A 13505-nucleotide genomic window follows, 5' to 3' on the forward strand; every position below is an offset into this window, starting at 1 on the left:
TGTGCTGTGCATTAATCAGCAGTTAATTGACAGCCCTAAAATCAATATATTTGAAAATGTAGAAAAACATCCAAAAATATTTAATACATTTCAATTGGTAGTCTATTGTTTAACAGTGTGATTTAAAACTGTAGTCATGATTTAATTTTTTTGAGTTGGTCGTGTGAGTTAACTGCAATTAATCAACAGCCCTAATAATAAACTTCTTGCCCCAGGTCTGCATATCCTGCACAGAGGAGGGGTTCAAATCCTGCTCATAATCTGATGGAGGGAGGGTGCCCATAATAGAATTTATAGAACAGAATTTTTTCCCTTTTTTTCTATTTTAAAAAAAGTAGGAAATTACAAACTAAACCAAAAAAAAAAAAAAAAAAAAAAGTATTTCTCATTGCAAAATTGAACACACTGAAAATTAGGAAATGCCAGAACTAAGGATGCAGGGAAATTTTAGTTCTGCCTCCTTGTGTGTATGCATTATGATATAATCTTTCATTACATGATCATATTTTCTTTTCTACAGGACCAGTGCCTCAGTTGGTATATAAAGGACAGATGGAGCTCAGGGAATTGAACAGTTGTATAGTGAAGGAGGCTGTTGTTTGTAGGACTGTTTCTTGATTAGCAGAAGTTGAAGATGTGGAGAGACAGGGGACTGGAGGAAGAGAAAGATGGTCTTGTGATTAAGACAGGTGAATATTACACAGGGAAACTCAGTTGTGTTCCTGCCTCTGCCACAGAATTCTATGTGATGCTAAGCAAGTCACTTAAATCAACATTTTGGTAGGCAGCCACATTTTCTCAGTTCAAGAGGAGACACTGGGAGCCTGATTTTCCAGGAGTGTGAAGCACTCTCAACTATAGCTGAAGTCATGGGGTGCTGTGGATGCTCAGCGTTTGTGCCATTAAGTCAATGCGTTCTGGAGGAGGAACCATGGGGCTGGGAGTCAGATGGTCCCAAATTCTAATCCTGGCTCTGCCACTGATTCACTGTGTGGCTTCAGGCAAGTTGCATTTTCTTTGTCAAGGGGCTTGTCTACACTACCCGCTGGATCGGCAGGCGGCAATCGATCCAGCGGGGGTCGATTTATCGCATCTAGTATAGACGCAATAAATTGACCGCTGAGCGCTCTCCCGTTGACTCCGGTATTCCACCAGAACGAGAAGCGCAAGCGGAGTCAACGGGAGAGCGTCAGCTGTCGACTTACTGCAGTGAAGACACCGCAGTAAGTAGATCTAAGTATGTCGACTTCATCTATGCTATTCATGTAGCTGGAGTTGCATATCTTAGATTGACCCCGCGCTGTAGTGTAGACAAGCCCTCAGTTTCCCCATCTGTGAAATGCGATAAGGGGGTCTCCTCTCCCAGGATTGTTCTGAGAATTAATGTTTAGGGGATTGCATACTGGGGTGATAAGCACCATCAAAAAGCTCACGAGGAAGAAAATATTGCTGTATTCAATTCAAGGGCTGGATCATACGTAATATATGGAGATATACCTATCTCATAGAACTGGAAGGGACCCTGCAAGGTCATTGAGTCCAGCCCCGTGCCTTCTCTAGCAGGACCAAATACATAGCTGCTGCTGGTGATGAAACATAGCTCTCCCTTAGCACTTTTTTCATCCCTAGATCTCAAAGCATGTTACAGGCCTCTCTTTACAAATGGGGAAAGAGAGGCACAGGGAGGGGAAGTGATTTGCCCAAGATCACTTAGCAGTTTAATAGCAGAGCCAGGAATAGAACCCAGGTCTCCCAAGTCCCAGTCCCTCATGCTACCCTCAAGTTTTGTTGTGTTTAAAAGTAGTCTCTTGGCAATAAGGGGCACCCAGACCTGTCTCAGGCCACTTCTGAACCTAACATGCTGGATCCTATTTTAGATTTTCCTTTATAGTCACTCCCAGCCACAACCATACATTGAATGAAAAAGATCAAAAGAAACACTGAATATCTGCCTCATCCGCTGCGCACCGTCCCCTCATGCGCTGAATGAAACAGGCATCCTGTGGAAAAAATAGTGTGTAACCATGTAATTCAAGACTGATATGTGCACAAGGAGGCAGAACTAAGATTGCACGAACGGCCTGTTTTTCTAAAATATCTGCTGTAGTTAATACAGGAAGTAATTCTGGAAAATCCTTTGGCCTGTGTTATGTAGGAGGTCAGGCAAAATTATCACTGTGGTCCCTTCTGGCCTTAAAAATCTATGAAATTCTCTTCATGAGTCCCTGAAGTGATTCATGATCAGATGAAAGCTTCCTTCACTGATGTCATTTGTTCCTGTGTGGCTGATTGATAATGTCCCATCAATAATGTTGGTAGTGTCCTGTGTATAATGTGGTGCTATGTAAATCTATGCTGTCATATGCACGTGTGAAATGGCATCTAGAGGTGCCTTGTTGGTGGAACCTTCCTGTCTAATGACCAACAAATAGATATTCTGGCAGAGCAGAGTCAGAATAGCAGTTGATTGATGGTAACCCAAGGAATAAGCAAGAGCCAAACATAAAGGGAATTACTAGCATGAACAATGATACATAATCCTTACTACAGACTTCACAGTGAGGAACCTGGTCTGTGGCCCAATAGTAATCCCAGGTGCCAGAGATAACAATATAACTGACTGTGCCTTGTTATTGGCAGGGAAGGGAGAGTGCTTGTGGCCCTACAGAAATTTTCAAATTCCACTGGGATGGAATTAAAGAATATTGTTTTTTCCAAACGATTGTCTGTCCTGTGCAGTGGGCCCAGGAAGGAATCCAGTGCTTCTCAGGTTGTTCTGATAGGCTGACTAAAAGCTTGTTTTAGGGAGTCCTGAGAATTAAGGGTGCATTCTTCAACAGCACCTTTCTCGGCTAAGACTGGAAGCTTTTATAGAAGAGATCTACAGAGCTTCCAGCTGTTCCTGTCTATGCACTTTCCCCAGTAATTACTGGATCAGCACACCTCTGCAGCTGTCTCTGTAGGGTGTGGAGAAGAGTTTTTCCTCAGTAAAACACCACTACCTTCTTGTATGTGGATGGGATGCTAGACCATAATGTTCCAGACTTTTCAAGGTCATAGAAATAGGCGTGTACTTGTAAATGTTTCTGCAGTCTCAGTACCCCTTTCTGGAATGACCTGCCCTGAGATTTTCCGTATGTTTTAAAGTTGCAAATAATGTTTTCTTTGTAATTTTAGAATTATGGTTCTAGTTTGAGATGTCAACGGTTATAAACATTTAGCCAGAGTTGGTATTTCTTTCCTTCTGTTAACAGTATTGAGTTGGATGCTTTTCACTAATTGTTTTTGTGTTTAATTTCTTTGACTCTTCCTTTTAACATTTACTTTTATTCTTGAATGCCATGGTAATAAGGGGAGAAAGGGTGAAATGTGGTGGCCCTTTGTGTTAAAAAAAATTACTTCACTGCAGTTGGTGCATAGGAATTGCCTGACTGGATCAGACCAGCACTTCATCTAGTCCAGTGTCCTGTGTTCCACAGTGGCCAGAACCAGGTGTTTCAGAGGATGCTATATGAACCCTGAAATAGGCATTTGTGGAATAATCTCTCTCTTCCTTCCCCCTCCACAAAGGTCCTGATCTCTAATATTAAAGATTTGGCTTAAGCCCTGGAGCGCAAGATTTAAATATCCCTTCCAAATTGTTGTCCATTAATTATGGTATCTCTGGACCGTCTTGATATCCATATAAATGTCAGTGCCTTTTTGAACCTTACTTTCTTGACCTCAATGACTTCCTGTGGCAGAGAGTTCCACAGCTTAATTGCACATTCTGTGAAAAAGTGTTTCCTTTTATTAGTTTTCCTTTCTGGCCTTTTAATTTAATTGAACTTCCCCTTATGCTTGTGTGATGAGACAGGTAGGCTCTCATGAATTACCCTTCTCTCTACCATTCATTATTTTGTATACTTTTATGATGTTCTTTCTTATTTGTCCCCTTTCTAATGTACAATTCCTAGTTTTTTCATATGAGGATTTTTCCAGAGTTTTTTTTCATTCTTTTTGCTCTTAGACTCATAGACTCTAAGGTCAGAAGGGACCATTATGATCATCTAGTCTGACCTCCCACATGATGCGGGCCACGAAAGCTGACGCACCCACTCCTGGAAGAATTCTCTCCCTTGACTCAGCTGTTGAAGTCCCCAAATCATGATTTAAAGACTTCAAATTGCTGAGAATCCTCCAGCAAGCGACCCCTGCCCCATGCTGCGGAGGAAGGCGAAAAACCTCCAGGGCCTCTGCCAATTTACTCTGGAGAAAAATTCCTTCCCGACCCCAAATATGGCGATCAGCTGAACCCCGAGCATGCGGGCAAGATTCTCTAGCCAGACCCTCTGGAAAAGTTCTCTGTAGTAACTTTTAATATCCCATCATTGACCATTGTTACTAATTACCAGCGATGGCACGTTATTGACCTATTGACTAAAATCACTTTATCCCATCAAACCATCCCCTCCATAAACTTATCAAGCTTAATTTTAAAGCCAGAGAGGTCTTTCTCCCCCACTGTATCCCTTGGAAGGCTGTTCCAAAACTTCACCCCTCTGATGGTTAGAAACCTTCGTCTAATTTCAAGCCTAAATTTCCCGATGGCCAGTTTATATCCATTCGTTCTCGTGTCCACATTAGTACTGAGCTGAAATAGTTCCTCTCCCTCCCTGGTATTTATCCCTCTGATATATTTAAAGAGAGCAATCATATCCCCCCTCAGCCTTTTTTCGGTTAAGGTAAACAAACCGAGCTCCTCGAGTCTCCTTTCATATGACAGATTTTCCATTCCTCGGATCATCCTAGTGGCCCTTTTCTGTACCCGTTCCAGTTTGATTTCATCCTTTTTAAACATGGGAGACCAGAACTGCACACAGTACTCCAAATGAGGTCTCACCAGTGCCTTGTATAACGGAACCAGCACCTCCTTATCCCTACTAGAAATACCTCGCCTAATGCATCCCAAGACCGCATTAGCTTTTTTCACGGCCACATCACATTGCCGACTCAAAGTCATCCTGCGATCAACCAGGACTCCAAGGTCCTTCTCCTCTTCCGTTACTTCCAACCGATGCGTCCCCAGCTTATAACTAAAATTCTTGTTATTTATCCCTAAATGCATAATCTTACACTTCTCACTATTAAATTTCATCCTATTACTATTACTCCATTTTACAAGGTCATCCAAATCTCCCTGCAGGATATCCTGATCCTTCTCCGAATTGGCAATACCTCCCAACTTTGTGTCATCCGCAAACTTTATCAGCCCACTCCTACATTTGGTTCCGAGGTCAGTAATGAATAGATTAAATAAAATCGGACCCAAAACCGAACCTTGAGGAACTCCACTGATAACCTCCCTCCAACCTGACAGTTCACCTTTCAGTACGACCCGCTGCAGTCTCCCCTTTAACCAGTTCTTTATCCACCTCTGGATTTTCATATCAATCCCTATCTTTTCTAATTTAACCAATAATTCCTCATGCGGTACCGTATCAAATGCTTTACTGAAATCGAGGTATATTAGATCCACCGCATTTCCTTTATCTAAAAAATCTGTTACTTTCTCAAAGAAGGAGATCAGGTTGGTTTGGCACGATCTACCTTTCATAAAACCGTGTTGTAATTTGTCCCAACTGGCATTGACCTCAAGGTCCTTAACTACTTTCTTCTTCAAAATTTTTTCCAAGACCTTGCATATTACAGATGTTAAACTAACAGGCTTGTAGCTACCCGGGTCACTTTTTTTCCCCTTCTTGAAAATAGGAACCACATTAGCTATTCTCCAGTCAAACGGTACCACCCCCGAGTTTACAGATTCATTGAAAATTATCGCTAACGGGCTTGCAATTTCTCGCGCCAGTTCCTTTAATATTCTCGGATGAAGATCATCCGGTCCGCCTGATTTAGTCCCGTTAAGCTGTTCGAGTTTGACTTCTACCTCGGATACGGTAATGTCCATCCCCAGTCCTTTATTCCCATCCGTCTCGCTTCCAGTATTCCTCAGCCTTTCATTAGCCTCATTAAATACCAATGCAAAATATTCATTTAGATATTGTGCCATGCCTAGATTATCCTTAATCTCTACTCCATCTACAGTCTTAAGCGGTCCCATTTCTTCTTTCTTTGTTTTCTTCCTATTTATATGGCTATAAAAGCTCTAACTATTGGTTTTAATTCCCCTTGCAAGGTCCAACTCGACACAGCTTTTGGCTTTTCTCACTCCATCTCTACATGCTCTGACCTCAATAAGGTAGGTTTCTTGAGATCCCTCCCATCTTCCACTCCCTGTACGCTTTCTGTTTTTTCTTAATGACCCCTCTGAGACGCTTGCTCATCCAGCTTGGTCTAAATCTCCTACCTATGAACTGTTTTCCCTTCCTCGGTATACAGACCTCCGACAGCTCCTGCAACTTCAACTTGAAATAATCCCAGGCGCCTTCCGCCTTTAGATCCCTAAATATGTTAGTCCAATCCACTTCCCTAACTAGTCTCCTTAATTTATTAAAGTTAGCCCTTTTGAAATCGTAAACCTTAGTCTCCGATTTAATTCTGTTAATCTTTCCATTTAGTTTAAACTGAATTAGCTCATGATCACTTGAGCCAAGGTTGTCCCCTATAACCATTTCCTCAACGAGGTTCTCACTACTCACCAGAACCAAATCTAAAATGGCATCCCCCCTTGTCGGTTCAGCAACTACTTGATGAAGGAATTCATCAGCTATCACGTCTAGGAAAATCTGAGCCCCATTATTGTTACTAGCATTTGTTCCCCAATCTATATCCAGGAAGTTAAAGTCTCCCATGATTACACAGTTCCTATTAGTATTTACTTCCCTAAAAACGTTAGAGTTCTCTGTCCGTATCCAGGCTAGATCCCGGCGGTCTATAGCACACCCCAAGCACTATCCTAGGGGAGGCTCTAGTAGTTCTTTTATCCAATGTGAGTATTGCCCGGACAGACTCGGTCTTATCCATTCCATCATTTATTATTTCTTTACAGTTTACCTCATTATTGACATACAATGCTACTCCCCCACCCTTACCTTTGATCTGGTCTTTCCTAAACAGCACATACCCTTCCATACCTGTACTCCAGTCATGAACCCCCTCCAAATCTTCAATATTTTTTTGATATGGGGTGACCAGAACTGCACATGTGCAACCTCACCTGGAATACTGTCCCATAGATTTGCGCAAAGGCATCATAACGTTTTCAGTATTCCCCACCCCATTTCTTATGTGTCCTAACATGCTATTAGCTTTTTTGACCACAGCAGCACATTGATATTGAACAGAGGTCGTCATTGAGGCATAGGCACCAACTCTGTGGGTGCTCTGGGGCTGGAGCACCTACAGGGAAAAATTAGTGGGTGCTCTGCACCCACCGGCAGCCAAGCTCCCCTTCCGCCCATCCCACCTCCTCCGCCACGTCCCTGCTCCTCCGCCTACCTCCAAGCGCTTCTCACCCGGCTGCCACCAAACAGCTGTTGTCAGCGTTGGCACGCTCCGGGAGGCGGAGGAGGAGCGGGAACATGGCGCGCTCAGGGGAGGAGGCGGGGAAGAGGTGGGGTTGGGGTGGGGATTTGGGGAAGGAGTTGGAATATTGACAGGGAGGGGGCGGGGACTTTGGGGAAGGGATTGGAATGGGGGCGGGGAAGGGGTGGGAAGAGGCAGGGCAGAGGAAGGGGTGGAGTGGCGGCAGGGGCGGGGCGGGGGGAGGTGTCAAGCACCCATGGGAAAGAGGGGAAACCGGCACCTATGCATTGAGGTGTTTACGATTGGTCCATTTCTTGGGTTGATGCAGTTAATTCAGAACCCCATAAATGTAAGGATAGTTTTAATTTTTCCAATGTGCCTTACTTTGCATTTGTTGACTTCAAATTTAATTGACCATCATGCTGCCCATTCCTTTAGCTTGTTTAGATCTCTCTGAAGTTCCTTGCGGTCCTCTCTGGTTCTGACTAACCTAAATAACTTTGTGTCATGTGCAGATTTTGCTACCCAACTGTTCATTGCCCTTTCCAGATCATTAATAAATATATTAAATAACACGGGCTCTAGTATGTTACCTGAGGCCTGCACCGTTCACCTTTTGCCATGATGAAAATTGATCTTTTACTCCTACTTTTTAAATTTCTGTTCCTAGCTCCTTTTTGATCCAAGGCACTATTTTTGCCTCTTGCCCTATGATGATTTAGATTCTTTAGTAGCCTATTGTGTGGGACCTTGTCGAAGGCCTTTTGGAACATAAATAAGTTACATCAGATGGCTCTCCTTTATATGCTGCTGCTTCTTTACCTTACGTGCTCAAAGAATTCAAAAAGATTAGGTGAGCCATGATTTTTTCCTTGCAGAATCCATGTTCAGTAGACCCCGTTGGATCATTAACGTCTAGATGTGGTGGTGTTCTGTTTAGTTATCAATGTAACCAATTTTTCAGGTGTAGATGGAAGGCTTACGGGTCTATAATTGTGCAGATCACACCTTTACCTTTTTTAGAATGTGACTACATTTGCTGTCTTCCAATCTTCTGGAACAATAGGTGTTTTTAATGAGAGATAACAGGTTTTTGTTAGCAGCTTGGTTACTTCATACTTCAGTTCCTTCAGAACTCTTGGATGTACCACCTGGGTCTTGTGACTTACTGCAATTTAAATTATCATTTTGCTTTACACCTGTTTATATCTGTTTCTCTATCTCTGACAGCATCTCATCTTTGAAACCAGGAAAGAGCAGGTCTGGGGAGGAATCTTTCCAATTCTCAGTGGTTAAGACTGATGAATAGGAATTATTTAGCTTCTCGGCAACATCCTTACTTCCTTGATGGCTGCCTTTAACTCTTGGTGATCCAGTGGACCAACTGATTGTTTCTAGGCATCCTGCTTCTGATCTACTTAAAGTATATCTTGGTTTTTATACCTTTAGTCATTTGCTCTTTGAACTTTATTTTGGTCCTTCTATTTTCCCTCTTACATAAATTATAGCAGTCGTTAAGTTCCTGTTTATTGGCTTCATAAAGGTTATATTTCCAAATGTAGAAGGATTTCTGTTTGGCTTGAATAGCCTCTTAACCCTCGCCATGTAGCTGCAATGGTTTACTCCTTGCCTTCCTACTTCCTTTTTTGCACAACAGTACGCTTGTCTTCTGGGATCTTTTTAGTAGCATCCAAGCCACATCTAGGGATTTTACTTTTTTATTTTAGTTTTGAGCACTTTTTGACTGACCACCTCATTTTATTGAAATCTTCTTTTCTAAAGAACAGTGTCACTGCATCACTTTTTGGTACACCACCTACTGCTTGGATGTTGAACCTAGTTATATTGTGGTTACTGTTACTTAGTGACTCAGCTGCTGTCACTTCTTGAATTTGTTCCTGTGTGTTACGTAAGACACAGTCAGAAGGAACCTCTTCCCTTGTGTGCTGTAGAACTAGCTGCTCCAAGAAGCAATTGTTTAAAGTTTATGCTGTAGGAATTTTTGGAAGAAGTTCTATGACCTCTGTTATCTAGTCTGACCTATATGATCACTAAGGTCCCTTCTGGTTTTGGGGTCTATGGATATATGAAAAGTCTTGAAATTTTCTCTAAATTTGATCCTGTTGTGCTGTTTGACCAGTTTATATGTACAGTAGATAGTTAATGCCCACAATTATAGTTTTGTGGGATCTTGTTTCCCCATTGATCTTCCTCAGCATTGTGCATTAGGTTTCTTTATTGATCCAGAGGCCAGTAGTATAGCTTCACTAATACATTTCTATTTTGATAGCTTGGGATTTTTATCCATATAGATTCGACTATGTGATGGTCTTCAGTCAGAATTTTTATCTCATTAGATTCTATGGCATCCCTAACATCCAGTGCTCCTTCCCCACCTGTTCAGCCTTCTGTCTTTTTCTGTACAGTTTGTAAGCAGGTATTTCAGTATACCTTTGGTTTTTCTCATTCCACCATGTTTCTGTAATGTCTGTTTATCAAGGCCCTTGTCCATGGTAGGCATTCTAGGTCTCTGATATTTGCTTTTAAACTTCTTGCATATGTATATAGACACTTATAGTTCTTGTTCTTGTCTAGATGCCTGTTTTATTTAACTCCTTGATCGGGCACCCTGTTGATTTTGCAGAATTTGCCTCTATGTTCTTATCCTGTCACTGCTCTAGTTCAGTTGCAATTTGCACCTACCTTTTATTGGATTTACGAATACCATTGTATTTCCAACATCTTTATGGGCTTTTGACTTATGTGCTGCTCAGCCCCTTTCAGCATTCAGTTTAAATGTTCCTCCAATGTGGTGTTTTATGTGCCAGCAGCTGGGTTCCATTCCGATTTAGGTGGAGTCCATCTCCTCTGTACAGGTTCCACCTCACCCAGATGTTCCATGGTGTCCAGTAAACTTAATCCTCTCTTCTTTGTACCATCTTCTCAACTATGTATTGAGACTCTGCAGTTCCCTCTGTCTTGCTGGACCTCTGCATGGAACTGGAAGCATTTCAGAGGAAGCTGCCTTGGAGACCTTGGGACAAAGTCTTCTATCTAGCAGTCTAAATCTCACTTCCAAGACTTTTCTTTTACATGTCCTTACATCACTGATACCAACATATACCATAAACCACAGGCTCCTCTTCAGCACTCACCGGAAGTCCATCTCAGTGTCTCATAATATCTACCATCTTTGCACCAAGCAGGCAAGTCATATTGTTGGGTTCACAGTCCTATTTGCTAGAGCTGGACAAATAATGGGATTTTTTTGGTTTGCTGGCAGTTTTGAAAATAAATAAAAAAGTTTCATATTCAACTGAAAATGTTTTTCAGAATTCTTTGGTGAATCGAAAAGTCAAAAAAAAAAAATTGAATAAAAACATTTAGTTATAGCTGAAACTAAAGTTTTAGAATCAAAACACTTTTTGGTAATTCATCCAAAAAATTTTGCCCGGCTCTACCATCTACATTCCTGACAATTCAATCTCCTGTTGCCCCAGCCTGCCTGAGTCTCCCTACTATAATTCCATATGAAGCAACCTTCTCAGCATGTGAAGGATTCTTCAATTCCGCTGGTTGGAAGGAGGGTCTCATCTAACAGTGTACACCATTCCATTCCTCTTAAGTGCCCTTTCATCGTGAAACTGGCTTCCTCAGCTGGTGGATTGAGGGAGTCAGTTCTGAGGTGTGTGCGCTCACCAATGTTAAGGGTAATCAACAGGATGGATTTGATTTAAATCACTAGTCAGGAAGACTCAATTTAATCATGGGATTCTACATAAAAGTGCATTCTTGTTGGTTGTTATAACCTTAATACATATTCTTCACAACTCAGAGATAGATGTAGGTTTCATTTCATTTTATACATTTTTAAAGTGATATTTTTTTAAAACTTTTCAGATTAGTTTTACAGCTATATCAGAAAATGAATGATTGGTTATTTCATTTAGCAAAGGTAATTGAAGCAGATATTTATGAAGTCATTGGGAGGTGAACTATCTCCAATTCAACAGATTAATCATTAATATTTGGAGGATTTTCTTGCCATGCTTTAGGAGGAGAAAATCACCAGACAGACATTTAAATTGTTTTATTTAACTAAAACAACAACGTTATGTATTCTGGATTTTTTTTTCTTCAACAGCAAACATAATATTTTAACAAAACAAGTTTTTGAATTTAGTTAAACATTCAAGTTTTTTAAAATCAGGTTTGTTTTTGTTAAAATTGTTTGTAACTAAAATCGTTAAATGAAATATTAAAAAAAAAAAACCCACAAAAATTAAATTGACTACGTGAGCCAGGTCAACATGAGAAACTTAAAATATATTGGCTTCTGCGGCTAACTCAGTCATCTTCACCTTCATTTTCCTGTTTGTTCATAATCTGGAAAAGAAAAGCAAGCTTTCCTGCTTTTTCAGGTCCCAAACGATTTCTCAATTTGGAATGACCTAGTCCAAAGGAGGAAAATATTCTTTCTACAGCGGCAGAAGAAGCTACTGCTGTTAAAAGTGAGATTATCCGTTCAACAGACTCTGAATCCAAGTGCTTGAGTGACTTCCACCAGTTCACTGGTGTGACTTTCTTTAAAACATCATCATCAAACCTATATCTTGAATGGTTCACCCTTAGCTCTGAAGTTTATTATAGTTGGCATTATGGAGGGATGATTACTGGATGTCCATGTCATAGCCAGCTCCTCTTCTTCAACAGTTAGGGTTTGACCCTAGTACCGAGTATTGAGAATATTTACAAGAAAATGAGCTGGCGATAGTGTTTGTCCCATTTGTTTTATTAATGCTTGTAATTTAACTCTGTCATTGGCTATTTCTCTTTTTAAGATCACACTCAGTTCTTTCCAAATTTCAACAGCATTAGCAATAAAACAGCTATTTCCCTGCATTTTCTTCAAGGCTACAGAAATAGGCTTCAGGGTACTCAGCATGTGTTCAACATTTCTGTTGAGAACTTTGGCTGTGACAGTGCCATCTGTTTTTTCACGATTTTCACAAACTGTCATCAGATTAGGCCAGTTCTTGATCTAGAGCTCAAAACCCACTACTGAGTTCCATCGCACGTCTTATGGGAGAGTTAGCTTGGTTCCTCCCACTTTTTTTAGAGCAGCTGCTGCAAAAAAAGTCTTATAATCCTTCAAAGTCTGAATCAGTCTCTGATTCACCAAACAGTTCATTAAACTCGACTTCAGTCACAGCTGCACCTGCATTGTCATCATAGATGTCGGCAGTGTCGTCTTCAGACTCAGATTCCTTCTCATCATCAGCCTCTGTTGTCTCATCATAAAATATGGCATCTTCTGACCCGTCGAGTGCATTGCTGATACAGCATATTCTAAATGATTTTTCTATCATTTCCGAGGGAATGGACACCCACACGTCCTTGATCCACTGGGTGACCAGATTGATTTCGGGCTTCATAAGATTCCCACCTTTTGTCAACTTCGCCATGCCTGAGCACATCCATTCAGACCACATTTTGCGTAGCCTGTCCTGAAAGGGTTTGTTCAGGCAGACATCAAGCGGTTGTAGAACTGAAGTTAAGCCTCTAGGTATTACAGCCAAAGTAGTTTTCATATCTTTGGCCACATTTTTCACCTCATCCGTCTTGTGTGCCCTGAACATGTCCCAAACGAACATAGCAGGTTTCTTGAAAAGTGCTCCTGGTCTCTTATACCACACTTTTTCCAGCCATTCAATAGTTGCACTTTCATCCATCCATCCCTTTTTGTGTGCACGTACGATGACGCCAGCAGGAAATTTCATGTTTTTAGGCAAGGTTTTTCTTTTAAAAATAACAGGAGGGAGCTTTGATCATAGAATCATAGAATATCAGGGTTGGAAGGGACCTCAAGAGGTCATCTAGTCCAACCCCCTGCTCAAAGCAGGACCAATTCCCAACTAAATCATCCCAGCCAGGGCTTTGTCAAGCCGGGCCTTAAAAACCTCCAAGGAAGGAGACTCCACCACCTCCCTAGGTAACGCATTCCAGTGCTTCACCACCCTCCTAGTGAAATAGTGTTTCCT

General features: G+C 41.4%; 1 protein-coding gene across 3 annotated transcripts in view; it reads left to right on the forward strand.

The window, feature by feature from the left end:
• USP4 (ubiquitin specific peptidase 4) overlaps positions 1–13505 on the forward strand; it is a 156066-nt gene that overhangs the window by 39296 nt on the left and 103265 nt on the right. The window contains exon 7 of one of the 3 annotated variants that reach the window (XM_054033998.1): positions 6176–6238. The exons of the other annotated variants lie outside the window; for them this stretch is intronic. Within the exon in view, the coding sequence (XP_053889973.1) occupies positions 6176–6238 (63 nt within the window). The remainder of the gene's footprint in view (positions 1–6175; positions 6239–13505) is intronic. 3 annotated transcript variants of the gene reach the window in all.

This window comes from Malaclemys terrapin, chromosome 7 (genome assembly GCF_027887155.1).
Source record: "Malaclemys terrapin pileata isolate rMalTer1 chromosome 7, rMalTer1.hap1, whole genome shotgun sequence".
NCBI lineage: Eukaryota > Metazoa > Chordata > Testudines > Emydidae > Malaclemys > Malaclemys terrapin.